The sequence below is a fragment of the Capra hircus genome, assembly GCF_001704415.2.
Source record: "Capra hircus breed San Clemente chromosome X unlocalized genomic scaffold, ASM170441v1, whole genome shotgun sequence".
NCBI lineage: Eukaryota > Metazoa > Chordata > Mammalia > Artiodactyla > Bovidae > Capra > Capra hircus.
Genome location: NW_017189516.1, coordinates 54,823,275 through 54,842,909, shown reverse-complemented (window position 1 = coordinate 54,842,909; position 19,635 = coordinate 54,823,275). Strand labels below are relative to the sequence as shown.

General features: G+C 43.0%; 1 protein-coding gene across 2 annotated transcripts in view; it reads right to left on the bottom strand.

Annotated features, from left to right (window-relative positions):
- The window catches only part of PIR (pirin), a 99,469-nt gene that overhangs the window by 51,345 nt on the left and 28,489 nt on the right, over positions 1–19,635 (bottom strand). For both annotated transcript variants that reach the window (XM_018043861.1, XM_018043860.1), the window contains exons 4-5: positions 11,239–11,322; positions 8,550–8,756 (exon numbers count right to left, since the gene is read on the bottom strand). In XM_018043861.1, the coding sequence (XP_017899350.1) occupies positions 8,550–8,756; positions 11,239–11,322 (291 nt within the window). The remainder of the gene's footprint in view (positions 1–8,549; positions 8,757–11,238; positions 11,323–19,635) is intronic.

The window sequence follows — 19,635 nt, the reverse complement described above, 5'->3', positions numbered from 1 at the left end:
TTTCCTTGTTTTATTAAGGGTATGTGCAATAGCCCATGGTCTGCAATGAATGATGAAGAGGATTCCCTCTGGCTTGAAGACCACACATGCTCCTCTTTTAGAGTCATCCCCATCCATGATTTAGAGCCCATTAAAGCTGAACACTTTTAATTCTTATTTCTCTTGGAGTACCTATACCTGACCACAGGAGAATTCTTAATAAAGCTTCAAGTAATCAGAATTCTACGTGACACCGAATTTACTCATCACATTTTAGTGTGACTTTGCTCAAACTGTTCAAAAGCCACATAATCCCAAGGGATTTGTGCTTTGGTCAAAATAAAGTATGGTGTTTGTAGCTCTCAATGGTGTAGCTTTATATATGCCAGTATCAGTTTTTAAAATACCAATATCCACTTCATTTAAACGCACAAGAACTCAGTTTTTAATGCAATAGGCAAGAACCTCTGACACTGTCCTGTTTTCCTTCACTGTGGTTAGAAAAACTCTGTACTGTGTTCTGGGAAAAGACTTCTTATATCCCAAAAGAACAAGCCTTGACAGCCAGAGAAATGATTCTAATGACAGGGAAAGCGTCTGCTCACCTTTACTGAAGGTGATACCTTGCTTTTTAGAGCTTTCATTATGCCCTTAGTCTAAATCCCTTACTAATTTGTAACCCTCATTAGTAATGGCCAACAACGTATGGATGGTTCAGGAAATAACTTTTGGTTTAAAAGTACACTTATTCATAATTCATTTATTGGCAGAAGAGAGCTTGTTGACACCACTGGAATGTTCTAGCTAAGTGACTAGGTTGGCAGGGACATCTTAAAGGAATAAGAACATCTGGCACCCTTCGTGCACACCAAGAATGGTATTTCTGGGGTGAATGGGCTGCCCTGGGCAAGAGCAGCCTTCTGTAGAGCTGATGTGAACAGATCCTGACCACTGTTTATTTGAACATTCCTAACTGCAAGTGAAATGCCAACTACGGCTGCCAACTCAGGACAAGTTCTCTGGTGTCTTCCTATTTACTGCACAAGACTAACAGACCTAACTGAGCCTGGTCTCAACACTGAATCAGAACCAAGATTTGCAGTTGTCTGTGCAACAAGGCTGGTCGTGTGCTTGGGCTACTGGGCCAGTGATGGGGCGGGTCCTACAGAATGAAGGGCTTTGTGAAATGTGAGTTGAGACAGGGCTGCACACAGCACCCCACCCAACCTTACCCTCAAACTATGCTACTGAAAACCCTGAGAGAGAGGGATGCAGGAATATATATACAACCAAGGTCAACCTCAGGTAAAATCCGGGTCTTGGGTTTGTGTTTCCTTTCTTCCAATATTTCACATAGTCTCCTCTTGCCCTGTTGCAGCTCCACCAGGATCTGGCTGCTTCTGGATGCCTCTGCAGCCTCCCATCAAGATTCCCCCCAAAGCCAGTGCACCCCTTGCATCCAAGTCTTTTCTATAAGCCATTACAAGACAGGACCCCTGCCCTCTCGTTTTTCTTTCTTTCCCTTTCTCTCTCCATCCACACAAGCAAAATTACTTCTCTGTCCTCCAGACTACCATGGAAGTTTTACACATTGCTGTTTTAGCATTTCTTGTGTCACATGCTACTTCTGATGTTGGCCCATTTCTCCCCCCAGCTAGACTGTGACCTTATTTGAGGACCCGCTGTATCTTATTCACATCGTAGCTCCAGAGCACTGTGTACTGTACAAACAGCAGGCGTCTGATGACTGCACAGAAATGGGAGCTGTGAATTAAATGATAACAGTCAGTCCCCAAATCCCCTGAATGATGAAGACACGATGGCTGCATAGACCGATGGCAGCTAAGAAGGCTTCACTAAAGTAGAGAGGACCTGGGTTGGACCTTGATGATGACTAGTGTGCAGATGGAAATGGTGACATTCTCTCCACATTTCTGTGGGCTTCACACTTGACAGTAACTTTTCCCTGAACTGCTCTGTTTCCCCCTTGTCCTGTGTCAAAGGGAGACCAGGAGACTCTCTGCCTGGTGTGGTATTTCCTTTCCTCTCTCCCCACACTCACTCATTAAAATATTTATTTAAAATCTGAAAATGAAAATTCAGCCTGAATTTATTTAGGTGCTTATAAATTTGCTAGGAAGAACTTTTTAAAAAACCATTCCTCATAGCGTCTAATTAAACATGGACCATAAAAGAAAAGGCAATGTAAATAAAACCCAGAGGAAAAGGAAACTGTTGTCAGACAGTAAGACAAAACCGCATCATTAAAAATCTTAAATGCCTACAATGATCAAATTATATTAGGTTTCCATAAATTGCCTCTTAGAGATAATGGCCATCCATTAAAAAATATTTAGTATTTAATATAACATTGAATATCACAGTATTTTTATAAGCTCTTTTATATTTGTACCTATTTTTCTTATACTGAAAAATCCTAATTCCTAAAAATGTTAACAAACTTACTCATTTATTTCTTAATATGTACAGAACCATTTTAAAATTGTAATGCCAACATTAACAATACAAATACAAAATGAAGCTTAAAACTTTTTATGTTTTTGCCTTTAGAATATACCCCACTCAAACTGTACACCCAGAAAACTGTGTTTAAAAGCCCTTAAAATAAGTATTTTCTCTGTGTGGTCTGAGATCTTTACACAAATTTTTAGGTTCTTCATTTGTTTCTGCTTGGTTTTAAAGTTTGGGTTTTTTTTTTTTTCCTTCTGGTTTAACTTGTTTTAAATATGTAAATATTTACATCTTTCAAAATTAAAAAAAAAAGACATACTGAGAAAAGTCTCAGGTTCATCCTTAATCTCCCTCCAACCCAAAGGGAATTTTTTTTTAATGTCCAGTTTTTACGTTTATCACAGAGTGCTCTGCTGATTTAGAAATAAAAACAATTAACAGAGAGGCCTTTGGAAGAGAGGAGTCCTTTCTGAGCAAGTGTTGTTTTCCCTGTTTGCTCTTGAGCCAGCTGGACCCTGTTACCCAGATCCCTTTGTCAAAAACCCACCGCCCCACTTGCAACCTCCCCTACTGGGAGATTAGCCAGTCTTCTTTCTCAAACTAGATTCATGAACTTGCTGGAATACTTCAAAGAAAAAAAGAAGAGTTCCTGTGCTACCTGCTTACAAGATTTATTGACTTTTAAATGCTGCCTTGAGAAGTTGTTGTTCTGGGCTTGGGAAAGAAAGAGAGGCCTCCCGTGGGAGGGGGTCAGCTTTCCCCTCATCACCAAGGGAACAGAAGGTAGCTCACAAAGGCTAGGAGGGAGGTGAGCCGAGAATCTGGTGCCAACTCTGAAGTCGGCAAGATCTATTTCACACTGCCAGTCCATTTTTAAAAATTCACATTTCCCCTGAAAGAGCTAAATGGAAACAATGTAAAAACGTTCCAAGGCTACTGCCCAGTGTTATTGCCCAAAACCCACTGACATTTGGACAAGCTATAAAATTATTTCCTTGAAAGCTACATAAACTACATATTTTTTAATCAAATTAAAGGGGAGACATGAAATTCTAGATTGATGATAAAGTGTTGCAAATAACTTTGTGCCCTTGGAGTTTCCCAGATGAAAACAAAAGCTGGCAAGTAGTATGGTGGGCAGCAGTTTCTCTCTAGTTCTGGTCTAGGAAAAGGCATGTGTGGTCACCAGTGGACTGCCACAGCCTGGGGACACTCTCAGCTCTTCGAATTAGAGGTGACAATCACAGGCTTGGTTACAGATCACATGCCAGCCCATAACATGGGCTAATTAGTGAACAGGCTGTTTTTTGGCCCAAGGGACATGAGGTCTCCCAGTGCCAGCCAGGGCTAAACTGGGGCCCAGAAGGCAGAGCGCCCACAGGGACACACTGAAAGCCAGTAAGTACATCACAACTCCATGTCAAGCCATGCCCTGAAACACACAGGAGAGATGTTACTGCAGGCAATAAAACACCTGTCTGTGGACCCCAAAGGGAACCATGAACCTTCAAACCTCTGCTCAGTGATCGTTGTCATTGCTTGAATTTAAGAAACCTGCAGGAAACAATCTTTGTCTTGCAGAACAGCCCCAAATTCATATTTAAAGGGGAAAAAAAATCAATCTGGTCTTTACTTCCCTGCTTCCGAACTCCTTAAATAGTTTATTTCATTGGAAACTAGAATTTAGCTAATTTTATTGCTCTCTCAACTTTTTAGTTAGCTTAAACTAAGCTTACTGCAGTCATTCTTAATCCCTACATTGTTGATCTTACTACTTTACCCTTGTTTCTCACAATCCAGCGTTCATTTACATTTTAATTTCACTTCTGCACCCGGAAAATATTTACTGATTGCCTTCTATGTATCAGGCACTGTTTCAGGTGCTGGGGGCACAGTGGTAAACAAGATTTGAGCAAATTACATGAGATGTTTGGCAAATTCTTTTGGAAAGTGAATTTTTAAAAGGTTTGGTTATCCAATACATGAATATACAGTCTGCTCATCAGAAGGAAGCTTCTTCTTGTCATGTCTGTAGGCCATGTGAATGCTGCACAAAGCTTCTGCAAAGAAGTAAAAGCAGCAACCACTTCTAGAGGCCTTACTCTACACCAGGGATAGGTTTAAGTTTTTTACCCGTATTAACCAAGTTAATCCTCCCAAGGACCCTCTGAGTCATTATAATGATCTCCATTTTACAGATGAGAAAACTGAGGCCCAGCAAGCTTACATGACTTCACTAAAGGCAGTCAGTAGTGGAACTGGCCTTGAACTCAATAGCCTGGCTCCAGATTGCCTTTTTCTGACCCTGGTGGGGCTGAGGCCTCCTTAACATTTGCTTCTGACACAACAGAATTTTAAACAACAGGAGGCAAGAAGAGGCATTTGTTGGGGAAAGAATCATGTCCCAGAGAGAACTGGCAATAAATATTCCTGATTGGCTGCCTGATACAGATGGAATGGAGTTTGGAGAATTTCATACTCTCATGAAATAAACATGTGATTTCTGACCTTCCAGAAGTGACAGAAAATATTCAAAGTATCCCATTTTTATCTTTTTCCCCTTTCAGCCTTCACTTTAGATGATGCTCTCCTGGCAGAATCTTCCTCAAAATTGGCCATGGCTTCTTAAGAGCTGAGGAAATGCTCAGACACATATAACTGGGAAAAGAGGGACACATCTACCTTTGGGATTATGACAAGGTCAGTCGTACTGCTTGCAAAAGCTTCCAGCATTCTGCAACAGACTCCCTCGTGGCTTCTGTGGCTGTGGGAACTGAAGTCCAGAAAGGTTAAAAGATTTGCCAAAAGCCACAGAGCTGGACCATAACATCTTCTATAGGCACCTAACCAAACTGTCCCTTGTGATAAGTAAACTCCCGTGTCTTGGATCTCAGGGGTGTCACAAATGTTACAAACCATGGTCCCCAGACCACAGCATCAGCATCACCTGGGAGCCAGTTAGAAATGGAGATTCTCAGGCATCACCCAGCTCTGCTGAATCAGAATCTGCATTTTAACAAGAGCCCCGAGAAACCCAGGTGAATATTAAAACTGGAGAAGCACTGGAATGGTCACTAATTCCATTTCTAGATATTTAAGCTGTTGGGAAGGGAACTGTTGGTGACTCTTGGTTGGTTATAAGCATATCAGTCTCTTGAAAGGTATGTTCTCAGCCTCATCTCATGATTTAACTTACAATTATCTTCCTGATGCAAAACAACCTTCAGTTTATTTTAATGGTAGATCTAGACTTTTAAAGATCCAATCATTCCTTTGTAAGCAGATACTAAGGCTTCAAGTGTGCAAAATGACATTTCTTATGAGACTCAGAATGAAATGGTCAAGAGCCTTCCATGTGTACAAGGATTCATGCTAGTGTCTTTTCCTCAGAGCAGGTTAAAGACTTTTCCCAAATCCCAGCAAGTCGTTTTAGCATAGACCACACACAGAAATCTCAGCCAAGCTTCTGCCCAAGTTAACACAAAGTAATCAAAATAATAATAAAACAGCTACCATTTACGTGGTGCTTACAACACGTCTGATGCTGTTTTGACACTTTGAGTATTAAAACTCACTTTTAAACTTTTCAGTATTAAATTTTTGAATATTAAAAAATCATTTAATCCTCACAGCAACCATGTGTTACAGATGAGAACAATGGAGCACAGAGAAGTTCAGCGGTTTGCCATAAGCCACACAGCTGGTTCATGGTGGGGATTCTAGTCCAGCTCGTCTATGTCTCCAGAGTTCATGCCACTAACCACAGCACCACACTGCCTCTTGGAGTCCAAATGAATGCTGCCCAGGCTTTCAAGACTCCTTTATTCAAATGTTCTCATAATAAAGATTGATCACTTATTTAGGAGAATGTAATTCACTTCAGAGATTTTACTTGACAAAGGGAAAAAGAGAGGCCAGCAGCTACCAAGACATTATTTCACTCAGTTAAAACATTACTTCTGGTCTCTGATTCTTGGTTGGGGTTGCAAGCCCAGGCAGTCTGCTGCTTGGAAGTGCTTTAAAATGTCCTTCTGCCTGTAACTGGGACCAGCTCTGACATTAAACCTGCATTGTATTTTCTGTAAATGAGAAGCAGTTGTGAACACTAAGGATTCATGATGTTACTAACTTCTCTTTTCAGCTGCAGATAGCTCCACTTTTTTGGTAAGAGAAATCTTAAAGACAATCCCAATACACATGACTGGGCAAAGTCTTGTGCTTTGGTTGAAACACAGAGAGGGAAATCCTTTGACCTTTAACATCGGCCTCAGGATCCCCAGAAGGCCCATCCCTGGAGTCCTGAAAATACAGAATGAAAACTGCCATGGGAAATGGAGTGAAGGGCCTCTCCTCTGTGCCAGTTCAGCTCTCTTAGACCCTCCATGTCCTCTGCCTTGTACCTGTAAAGATCTCTCTGTAGAGCTGAAGGGAAGGAAACCCTGGATGCGCAGTTGAGAAGGGTGCTGCCCAGTGCTTGGCAACGTATGAATGGGTCACAGAAACACAATGAAGGGCAACTTTTTCACTGCAAAGTGAAGACAGAGGCCTGCCAGGGCACAGGCAGCAGTCAGTTATCAATGCTTAATAGGGAATGAAGTTTGATATGCTTTTCCTCAATCGCTTCTACTTGCACTGGAAAAAGGCAAGGACACAGGACAAGAACGAACTGCAGTTGCGGCGCAGGAAATATAAAAACCAGTAAGTCCTCACCAATAATCACGACTAACTTGCTAACCACGAGGTGCATCCCACTGCCCAGCCACCATCCCTGTGGGTGCATATAAACAAAATTTAAATTTATTTAAATTAGCATTTAAAATAGCTTTAAGGGCTGGTTGCACAAAGAATTGCAAAGTGGGTCCCCATATGTTGATGCCACTGAACAGGTTAACAGACAACCAAAAATAGACAACAGGTAGCAAGCAGGGAACTGGAGGTCTCAGCCCCTCCCAGATCCCCCTTTCCATCCTTTTTAACCATTTCTGTGCCACCCACCCCAAACCAATGGCTGTAAGTAATAACTTGGGGAAAGGGAGCACAAAAGCCCAGCTCCCTTGCCCGGGGTGGGGCAGACTGATCCTCCCGAGTCTGAGTCCTCTTTGGGACTCTGCCTGAGATGACACCCTTGCTCGGCTACCTTCCCTTTCCTGTCCAGGTTCCTATTTCTGTTCCCCAAGGGACACTCCCTTTAAAACCACTGCCAGAGGAGTGCTCATCTCTGGGTCTGCCTCTGTGGAACCTCACCTAAGAGACCACACGACCCAGCTCAGTATCTAGGAACCCAGGCTCCTGGGAAGCAGGTATGCAACTAACACAGTCCTGAACATACCCTTTCCACACCAACATCTGTCCATGAAATGTAGCTGAAATTGATCTCATTCGATTAAAAGGTGGGACCCAGAAGCGAAATATAAAGTCTCAGTTAAGAAGAATGCATAAGACATACAGGGCTTCACAGGAGGAGAAGGGGATGACAGAGGATGAGATGAGTTGGATGGCATCACCAACTCAATGGACATGAGTTTGAGCAAACTCCGGGAGATGGTGAGGGACAGGGAAGCCTGGTGTGCTGCAGTCTGTGGGGTCACAAACAGCCGGACACAACTGAGGAACTGAACAACAACAATAAGACATAAATGGATTAAATAAATGTTCAAGTCAATTAAAAAAAAACCCTTTTCGATGTAGCAGTATATGGTCCTTACTAAGTTGAGCACAAATAATTTAAATATATCTTCAGGGAGTAGAGTCAGTTTTGGATTTTGATTCTGAAACGCACTGTTCTAATCTAAGACTATACCATAAATGAAAAGAAACAGACCCAATCTGCACACATATTAAGATGAATCTTGGAAACTGCTTTTATACTGAATTTTTTACATGAGCTTGTTTTCTTATAATTTTCCTAACTCTGAGGGTTAGCACATGGTGAAAACCTTCCAGGTTCCCTTAGAGTGCACTTACTCTGACATCTCCGAAGCAGGTCCATCCGTGAGACGGGAACTGTGGAAACTCCGTGAGAGCTGCAGACCCACAGTGGCCCAGTCTCGCATCGCCACGTGCCTCAGCTTTCACAGACACCCCACAGCATGTCTCACCTTGATTCCCAGGGCTTCTCCAGAAATAACAGCAACGGTCACGCCATCTTGACTGGGTTTAGGGATTTCATCACTTTTCAGTTCCTGGTACCGAGGCTTCACCATCTTCTGTGAGCTCCTCAAATTAACCCAGAGTTGTAGGCCGTGGACTGGCTCCTCTGAGCAAGGCATCTCGGCATGCACGATGCCCTGGCCCGCAGTCATCCACTGCAAATACCAGAGCGACAAGAAGGAAGGATGACCTGGCCTCTAATGAGCTGGCAGGTGGATGATTGCACCCCGGGAACTAAGCCAGGCACCCTACAAGTGCTGCTTTCCAAGTCCCCAGGCACCATGAGGGATAACGAAATGACAGTGACAACTGCTGGGGCCCTTTCTGGTTTTCCAAACACATCCCATGCTTCCAAGTGTGAAATCAAAGCATCAGCTCGGGCATTCACAGAGGTGGAAGAACCCCCTCTTTGGCATCTCTGAGTCTCAGGTTGCCCTCTGAGATGGGAAGTTGCAGGCAGAGGGTAAACTGGGGAAAGCTCTCAGGAGATGCATCTTAATCAGTGAGAAAAGCAGGAAGGGGCACAAAGAGAAGCCAATCACCAATGCAGCTACAGTAGAGGCCTCAGCTGCTCCAGCAGGGAGCCCTGGAATTGGATGAAACTTTAGAATTGTCCCAGATGGAGGCTCTCTATCCTCACATCAACAAACCCTCAAGTGTGGGCCACGCTGCAGGAGGGAGCACCACCTTGGGAGAGGCCCTTCCCTGGGCAGAGGGCCGTGCCCGGAGCAGGATGGAGGATGGGCGCATGGTACATGTAGAGGCCCACAGACTCCACCACACCCCAGACAGCTGACTTGAGTCAGTTGGCTCGACTCTGTTAACGGAGTCCTGACTACCTGGAGAAAGTTACTGCCTCCACTGCTGTGCAGATCTTACATGCATTCATTTGCTTCTTAGTTAGTAGGAGCATATGAGGGGCCAGCCCCAGATGCCAAGCTTAGGATCTGGAGATGAAGAGCTAGAAAACAACAGGTAGATCTCCTGTCTGTCTCAGCTTGGCTCCTCCTGCAGAAGATCCTGAGACAGGTCTCCAGTGCAGGGAGTTCATCTAGAAAGTGTTGCAGAAAGGAAGAGCAAGCCAGACAAGGGAGAAAGCCAGACAAGGGAGAAAGCCAAAAAGGGGGTTAATGAGCAGGTTGCATCTGTGGGCACCTGAGGCTCAATCCTGCTGGGATCCATGCCAAGGCACATTAGAGCTCCTGCATGGAGGGTGGAAGAACCCACTTCTGGGGTCACAACCCTACACTTTACGTTCTGCTCTGGTGAGATGTTACTGTTGACTTTTGGGCCATGACTTTTGCCCTTTTGCTTTTCTGCCTTTCAATCTCAGTTCAGTTCAGTTCAGTTGCTCAGTCGTGTCCTACTTTGTAACCCCATGGACTGCAGCACGCCAGGCTTCCCTGTCCATCACCAAGTCCCAGAGCCTACTCAAACTCATGTCCATCGCATCAGTGATGCCATCCAACCGTATCATCCTCTGTCGTCCCCTTCTCCTCCTGTCTTCAATCTTCCCCAGCATCAGGGTCTTCTCCAATGAGTCAGTTCTTCGTATCAGGTGGCCAAAGTATTGGAGTTTCAGCCTCAGCATCAGTCCTTCCAGTGAATATTCAGGACTGACTTCCTTTAGGATGGACTGGTTGGATCTCCTTGCAGTCCAAGGGACTGTCAAGAGTCTTCTCCAACACCACAGTTCAAAAGCCTCAATTCTTTGGTGCTCAGCTTTCTTTATACTCCAACTCTCACATCTAATTCCCTGATAGCTCAGTTGGTAAAGAATCCTCCTGCAATGCAGGAGACCCCAGTTCGATTCCTGGGTTGGGAAGATCCGCTGGAAAAGGGAAAGAGCTATCCACTCCAATATTCTGGCCCAGAGAAGTCCAAGGACTGTATAGTCAATGGGGTCACAAAGAGTCGGACAGGACTGAATGACTTTCACTTTCAATCTATGTTCACTGAAATGCCACAATTCAAATATTTGCAGCTGTCATCCCACAAAATACATAAATGATCCCAGAAAGCACCTGATATAGAGGCCAGGCTTATAAAAAACTGCCAAAAATGACCCAAGCACTCCCTGGGAATTTTAACTGTAACGTGTCCGACAGGACTAGCACGGTGGCAGGGTTTGGGTCATATTCTTAAGTGACAATACCTACCCTGAAAATGAACTGGAAGATAGAAAACTGTCTCAAAGACAGCAGAGAGATCTAGAAAGATGAGGACAGAAACTGGAGCAGTGAGTGTGGCAACTGGGACATTGTGAGTGACCAGGACATGGACAGCTTCAGGAAAGGTTTGGGGGCAATGCTGAGAGGCCAACCCTGACTTCAATGAGTGGAGGATAGAGTGGAAGAGAAGGCAGCTGAGACGGTGACTCGTGATTACTCTTTTGGGAAACATAAGAAAAAGATTTAGGTAAGAGCTAAAAAATGACTGTGGGGGGTTTAGGGAAGCATGAGAGAAGAACACAAGAGCCCTGCACAAGTTTCCAGGTGGAGTGCCAGGAGCCACAGGAAGGGAGAAGTCCAGGACGTGACAGACAGAACAGGGACGCGAGAAGGCACCAGGCGTGGGTGGGGTCATCAGCAACAGCCAGACTATGGAACCATCAGCCATTCCTCGTCTTGGCCATACCTGCAGGTCTCCTGGGTTCAACTGACCAGCGTGTCCGCAGAAATCTTCATGGGCCATGCTGCCCCCTTCCAGGAGGTAAGATACCTTTGGGCGGGGGGGGTGGAACAGAAGAAAAAGTAGATGTTGGAGAGCTGTGAAGATTTGTTCACTTTTTCCATTGAAAATGTGTTTAGGAAAACTTGCCAGGTGAGCTGAGGGGATGGACCTCAGTTGACAGGGCCCTGCTAGGCCAGGAAACATCTTTGAGAGAATTTCAATTGGGAGCCCCTTCCTCCAGGCAGAAGCAGCCCGGAGCAAGCAGAGCCCCTGGCTGGGTGAGAGGGGCTCCAGAGCTCAGGGTGAAGAGAGGAAGCTCCCATTCAGACAGCAGGAACCCTATTACCGAGACCACGCTGACAGGTGGGTTGGAGGACAGATTTCAGACCTCCACACCTTCCTCTACAAGCTGACAGGAGAAATCCAGAGGACCAGGCACGCACACCACAAAATTGTTCAATAAATGCTGGCAAGATATGTCAAATGGTTTCACAGAAATTCAAGTTGACTTTTCCAGAGGCGTGTCCATATTAAATCTAAAAGCGCTGTCCGTGCTGAAATTCTGAATTGTCCATCAGGGGAGCCACTAGCCACAAGTGGCTAAGTTTAAAGTAATTAAAATTAAACAAAACGTAAGATTCAGGTCCTCAACTGTACTAGTCACAGTTCGGGTTGTACAACAGCCCTACTAGTGGCCACCATAGTAGGACAGTGCAGATGATAAGGCATTTCCATCTTTAGAGAAAGTTTCACTTGATAACACTGATCTTGATAGATAAACCTGGATATCGGCAGCCATCTATGGCAGGCATTTTGTGTGGAAAGCAAAACCTTCCTGGGAGCCTCTGCAATCATGGTATCTCTGGGCAAAACAAGACGGCATCAATTTTAAACTGTACAAGAAAATCAAGCCCTTCTTAGTTCATGATTTCACTAAAAGGAAAAAATCAAGCATCTCTAAAATTCGTATTTAAAAAATACTGTGATTACCCTAACTAACAAAGATGAAAAAGACACCAAATACTTAGCAAGGATTTTACACTACCCCACGGACATGGTAACATTTGAAATATACAATTTAATACTAAAAGCTTAAAACGTCATGTGTATGTTGAGGTTGGGGCCCTCTCTGTACAACTCTGTTTAGATTAAACTTTCCATTTTGCTTATTTTGTACACACTTATGAAATTCACCTGTAATGCCAACAAGAAATACCAATGAGCCTCAACAGTTCTGAAAGCTATCCACCAAATCATGTTTATCTGCAAACCACACATGGCTCCCTGCTTCTGGCTTATGGATGACAACTCTAATCATTTGCACTACTGGACAAAGTTTTCATATTATAGCTATGCTAATGCTTCTTTTAAAGTCTAATGTGTTTATCCTTTTAGTCTTGGAAATTTTATTTCAAAATTCTCTTTAACCATTATTTAAACAAACGAAACCGAAAATGTAGTCTGCAATTAAAATCCCTACATCTCTTGTAATTATGTAAGCCAGATTTAATTTTTGTTCAAAGACCCAGTCCACAAAATACAGCAATTTGAACCAGTACTTAAAAACATGGAAGCTTAAAAACAGATAATACTTTTTACCAACAAGTCACAACTCTCTAAAACGACAAAAAGAAACAGAGCAAAAATACTACCTTTTAAGAAGAAAAACAAAAAATATACCCAAGAGGTAAGAGAAGAAAAATATTTATAAAGGTCTTAGCATATACATCACACACCACTATTTGACACAAAAAATATTCCCTCCTTCATACAAGAACCCATTATACATATCTAGGCCAGGTTTTTTTGTAGTCTATGTTTTCGCTTTATCCTAAGGCATAAAAAGTAGACCTAATCTTCAATGGTACATAAACTGAGAACTTACAGATGTTCAAGCTGGATTTAGAAAAGGCAGAGGAATCAAGAGATCAAATTGCCAACATCCATTGGATCATAAAAAAAAGCAAGAGTGCTAAAACCTTTGACTGTGTGGATCACAACAAACTGTGGGAAATTCTCCGAGAGATGGGAATACCAGACCACCTGACCTGCCTCCTGAGAAATCTGTATGCACATCAAGAAGCAATAGTCAGAACCAGACATGGAACAACGGACTGGTTTCAAATTGGGAAAGGAGTATGTCAAGGCTGTATATTGTCCCCTTGCTTATTTAACTTATACACAGAGTATATCATGTGAAATGTCGGGCTAGATGAAGCACAAGCTGGAATCAAGATTGCCGGGAGAAATATCAATAACCTCAGATATGCAGATGATGCTACCCTTATGGCAGAAAGTAAAGAGGAACTAAAGAGCCTCATGATGAAAGTGAAAGAGGAGAGTGAAAAAGTTGGCTTAAAACTCAACATTCAGAAAACGAAGATCATGGCATCTGGTCCCATCACTTCATGGCAAATAGATGGAGAAACAATGGAAACAGTGAGAGACTTTATTTTCTTGAGCTCCAAAATTACTGCAGATGGTGACTGCAGCCAAGAAATTAAAAGACGCTTGCTCCTTGAAAGAAAAGCTATGACAAACTTAGACAGTGTATTAAAAAGCAGAGATATCACTTTCCCACAAACATCCGTAGAGTCAAAACTGTGGTTTTTCCAGTGGCCATGTATGGATGTGAGAGTTGGGCCATCAAGAAGGCTGAGTGCCGAAGAATTGATGTTTTTGAACTGTGATGTTGGAGAAGACTCTTGACAGTCCCTTGGACTGCAAGGAGATCAAACCAGTTAATCCTAAAGGAAATCAGTCCTGAATATTCATTGGAAGGATTTACTGTGAGGAAGAGCACAGGAAGGATTTAGCTCACATTTGGGTGCCAGATAAAGCTTCTCAGAGGAAGTGAAGCCTAAGGAGGGATGGGAGTAAGCCAGACAAAAAAGATGACAGTGAAGGTGGGCCAGGAGTGTGTTCCAGGCATACGTGAAGATCAAGAAGTAAGGGAGATCATCCCTCGTTCAAGGAACAGGAATGGCAAGAGATAAGCCTACAGAGGGGCCACAAAATAAAACCAAGTATAGCATTTAATGCATGTTTAGTTCAGCCACGATCTTGGCCTCCTTTATCATGCAGTCCCTGCTCCATCAGCAGGGCAGGACCTTCCACAAAGTGTTAGGGAAAACCTCCACTGCCCTTTGTGATGTATCTGCCTCCCCACGGAGGGTACTCCATTAATATTCAATTCAGTTCAGTCACTTAGTCGCTCAGTGGTGTCCGACTCTTTGTGACCCCATGGACTTAACACTCAATTCTTGCTGCAGCTCACCTACCCCTCCAAGGTTGGAAGGGAACAGCTTGATCTGATTGGTTGACTTAAAAGAAACTGTTCTCCTATACTGAACCCTGCCTCTCCCCTTCCTCTTTGGGAATCAGCCTGCCCACAGAAGGCCAGGGTCCTCTTTCGCTCTTCGCCTCTATGAGAAGGGCCAGCTCCAGCAATCCAGTGAGATCGGAACAGTTTGCCTCAGTTTCAGGTGTGGTATTCGGAAGCCCAGCTGCCTGCAGGCATAAGCCTCATTTGACAGGATCATCTTTATTGGAAATAAAGGTCTATTTTTGTCTGCTATCTATCTTTCTTACTCTTTCATCTGAAATCGTTCAGAATCCAGGCTGGGAAAACAGGCCATTATTTATTCTGTCTCTTCATACCCCCAATTAAGGGCAATTTAAGACCTGCTACTGTCATGCTGTTGAAATCTTAACACTGCAGCCTTATAATAAACCCAGCTCTTCTGGAGTAAATTTTATTGAGTGCTGGATCTTGAAAACAAGTATTTATGGAGCACTTACTACAGTGAAAATCAAGCTGGGTGACATGAGGACTCTTCATGTGTCATCCTGCAGAACAATGTCATTGGGGTATATACTGTGTACAGGACTGCCTTGGCAGTGACCTTTATCTCAGCAGGTGACAGGCAGATGGCTACAGAAACTAGAGGATCTAGACTGTGGTGGTTAATTTTATGTTGTCAACTTGACTGGCTAAGGGATGCTCAGATAGTAGGTAAAACATTATGTCCGGGAGCATCTGTGAAGGTGCTTCTGGATGAGATTAGCATTTGACTCAGCAGACTGAAGATACATGTTCCACCATCACCAGTGTGGGTGGGTACATCCAATGCTTTGAGGGCTCGAACAGAACAAAAAGGTGGAGGGAGGTGAATTCATGCTCTCTCTTACTCAGCTGAGATGCCTATCTTCTCCTGCCCTCAGACATCAAAACTCCAGGTTCTCAGTCTTCAAATTCTGGGACTTACATCAGCAGTCAGTCCCTTGGACCAGGGCCAGCTTGTAGATGGCAGACTGTGAGTTTTGCCCACCTTCCTTAATCATGTGAGACAATTCCTATAATAAATCTCCTCTTACACGGTCTTTGTGTATCCAATTGGTTCTATTTCTCGGGAGAACTCTGATTAGATTTTAAGTCTAAAACCCCTGCTTGGGAACTTGCAATCATAATGGCAACAATGCAACACTGACACAGGAATAAAGGAGACTCATCTGTAGGAGAAATGAACATATAATCACAGCAGTTTCAAATCAGGGGGCCCAGGGATGCATTTTCCAATAAATCGTATTGTGGGAACAAGAGACTGACTATATGAAATGTCAACTAAAAAAATATTCGCAAGCTAAAAGTTGAGAGTTATGTTTTATTTGGCGGACATTTTTAGGACTTCCAGCCTGGGAAGCAGCATCTCAAGGAACCCTGAGAGAACTGCTCTGAGGCAGCAAAGGGGGAGCTAGTTATAGGAGCTGTGCAACAAAGGGCAGGTAATAGGAACAAAAGATAACCGTCAATCAAAGAAAACTAGATGTCTCAAGTTAAGGAATTTAGTGCTTTTCTGTGTATGGGAAGATGTAAGAGTCTAAGTTCATTGAAATCATTCCTTTGATATGCACCTCAGCTATTTGGGGCCAGTATCCTATGTTTTCATATCCTGAGTTTCCTCAGGGTTCACCATAGGGAGTGGCTGCAGTGGTGGCTGCTGGCTGCTGGTGGTGGTAGTGGTTTAGTCACTAAGTTGTGTCTGACTCTTACGATCGCATGGACTGTAGCCCATCAGACTCCTCTGTACATGGGATTTCCCAAGCAAGAATACTGGAGTGAGTTGTCATTTCCTTCTCCAGGCGATCTTCCCAATGCAGGGATCCAACATGCATCTCCTGCATTGGCAGGTGGGTTCTTTACCACTGAGCCACCTGGGAAGCCCCCTGATGGCTGCTAGATGGCATATATTCTTTACTTCTTGAGTTTCCTCAGGGTTCACCAGCTCACCAGCAGAGATAGCCACAAACCTGATGACTGTGACATCCTTTGTTTACGGATACGACAGGCAGTATTCTATTTCTCAGCAAAAAGACAGTAAGCCCCCACTATATACAGAAAGGGATTCCCTGATAGCTCAGTTGGTAAAGAATCCACCTGCAATGCAGGAGACCCCAGTTCAATTCCTGGGTTGGGAAGATCTGCTGGAGAAGGGATAGGCTACTCACTCCAGTATTCTTGGACTTCCCTTGTGGCTCAGCAGGTAAAGAATCCACCTGCAATGCAGGAGACCTGGGTTTGATCCCTGGGTTGGGAAGATCCCTTAGAGAAGGGAACGGCTACCCACTCCAGTACAGAAATGTGTTCCAAATGGATTAAGAATTTTAAAACTATACTTCAAAGATTTTAATCTAAGGAGACAACAATAATACAAAATGTCTGCACATATCTATCTTGCAATGTTTGTTATGGTAGCAAAAAAGAACAGCAACAATCTGGATGATGGGTTAACAGGGTTCTTGTTGTTCAGTCACTAAGTCATGTCTGATTCTTCACCACCCCATAGAGTGCAGCATGCTAGGCTTCCCTGTCCTTCACCATCTCCCAGAGTTTGCTCAAACTCACGCCCAATTGAGTTGATGATGCCATCCAACCATCTCATCCTCTGTCACCCCCTTCTCCTCCTGCCTTCAATCTTTCCCAGCATCAGGGTCTTTTCCAATGAGCTGGCTCTTTGCATAAGGAGGCCAAAGCATTGAAGCTTCAGCTTCAGCATCAGCCCTTCCAGTGAATATTCAGGGTTGGTTTCCTTTAGGATTGACTGGTTTGATCTCTCTGTTGTCCAAGGGACTCTCAAGAGGCTTCTCAGCACCACAACTTGAAAGCATCAATTCTTTGGTGCTCAGCCTTCTTTATGGGCAACTCTCACATACATACATGACTATTGGAAAAACCACAGCTTTGACTATATGAACCTTTGTCAGCAAAGTAATGTCTCGGCTTTTTAGCATGCTGTCTAGGTTTGTCAGTTTTTCTTCCAAGAAGCAAGCGTCTTTTAATTTCATGGCTGCAGTCACTGTCAGCAGTGATTTTGGAGCCCAAGAAAAGAAAATCTGTCACTGTTTCCACTTTTTCCCCATCTATTTATCATGAAGTGATAGGACCAGATACCATGGTCTTAGTTTTTTTAATGCTGAGTTTTAAGCCAGCGTTTTCACTCTCCTCTTTCACTCTCATCAAGAGGCTCTTTAGTTCCTCTTCACTTTCTGTCATTAGAGTGGTATCATCGGCATATCTGAGGTGGTTAATATTCCTCTTGGATAAATGACGGTACAGCCATACAAGAGAATGTTATTATGCAACTGTTAAAAAGTAATACAGATCTTTATTCACTGTCACAGACAAATGAAATATTATTTAATCAGAAAAGCAGGCTACAGAACAGCAATTATAGTTAAAGGGATCAAATGCAAAGATGCACTGAAATGGGTTTATTTAAATAAAACTATACTCAGTCATGCTGTGTATGCCTGTAAGTGCCCAGATATACATGCACCAAAATGTGATTAAAGGTCATCTCCAAAGGGTGGAATTGCAGGTATATTTTATTATCTACTTTTTTTTTCTGGTAGTCTGAGTTTTCTGCAATGAGTACTTTTTTTTACAATGGAAACTATTTTTGTTTGGAGGAAATAAAAAGGTGCTGCCACTAATCAGTGAATGGAAGTAATGATATGCTTTATTCTACATAGATGCCATTGAATACTGGTTCCCTGTGTAGATGACCTGGGGCTGGACAGGAAGGCAGTGAGACACAAAGCAAAACACTAAGAATCAATTAGCTGTGAGGACAACACCGGTAGCTCTGACTTTAATATGTTACTAGGTGGAAAAGACCTGGAGTTATTATAGAGGGTACTCATATAAAAAAAAAAGACTTAGACACTTAGGACTCCATACAAGCTTAAAAATTTCAGAGGGCGAATAAAAAGCTTCCAAATTTCAAACAACCAGCCCAACTACATGGTGTGGTGTCTAGAACTGCTTTCCTTTTCCTGCTATGCATGCATTTTTAATTAAAATAACTGCATAATAAAGGCAATTTTCATTCTGCTTGCACTGAAGCTCCCCTTTGGGTTCTCAAAGGAGTCTCTTTCAAATCATGTTCTTTCCGTCCTGCAAGATTTTTTAATTATCCAAGTCTAGGGGTTTGAAGTTGTTAAGCATCTAAAAATGTGTCAGGCAACTTTCAAAAGTAAATTGTGGGAGGCATGACTCATTTAAAGATGAAAATTTACATGGATATCTAAAGAGTTTTTTTGTTTGTTTTCCAAATTTTATTTTAGAGAGCAATTCCAACACTGTTTCTAAGAGAATGAAGAGACCATTATCTCCTCATTTTCTTTACTTTTGTGGTGTGAGTGTGAAAGTCACTCAGTCATGTCTGACCCTTTGTGACCCCATAGACTATACAGTCCGTGGAATTCTCCAGGTCAAAATACTGGAGTGGGTAGCCTTTCACTTCTCCAGGGGATCTTCCCAAACCAGGGATCAAACTGAGGTCTCCCGCATTGCAGGCAGATTCTTTATCAGTTGAGCCACTAGGGGAGTGTGTCCTCTTTTCTCTGGTAATACCAAAGTAAAGAGCATTTCGCCTATCCTAAATACCATAAAACTAGAGAAGTCTAGGCAATGACGCTTTACTGAGTCCATAATGCCTACCTTTTACTACTTAAAGGAAAAAACACACTTTTAGCCTTTGGGGAAAGAAAAATCAGAAACCGAGGAAACTTTACTACCTTTTATTTATTTACTTTTGCTAAGTGCTATAATTGCTACACTAGATGATAAAATAACGTCTGTGGCGGATTTAAAAAAAAAAAAAGCTCAGGCAGTACTTTGAGAATTGACACAATCCAGATGATTTTTTAGGACATTACATAATCGTGAACACCTGGAGAATTGCTGTGGGTGGTTGACGGAATTGGGAGTGTTATGTTTAAACTCAAGAATTGTGTATGTCTAATTAAGAAAGAAATCTGTAATTTGAAACAGGTGTTTTCTTAAAGGACTTGTGGTGC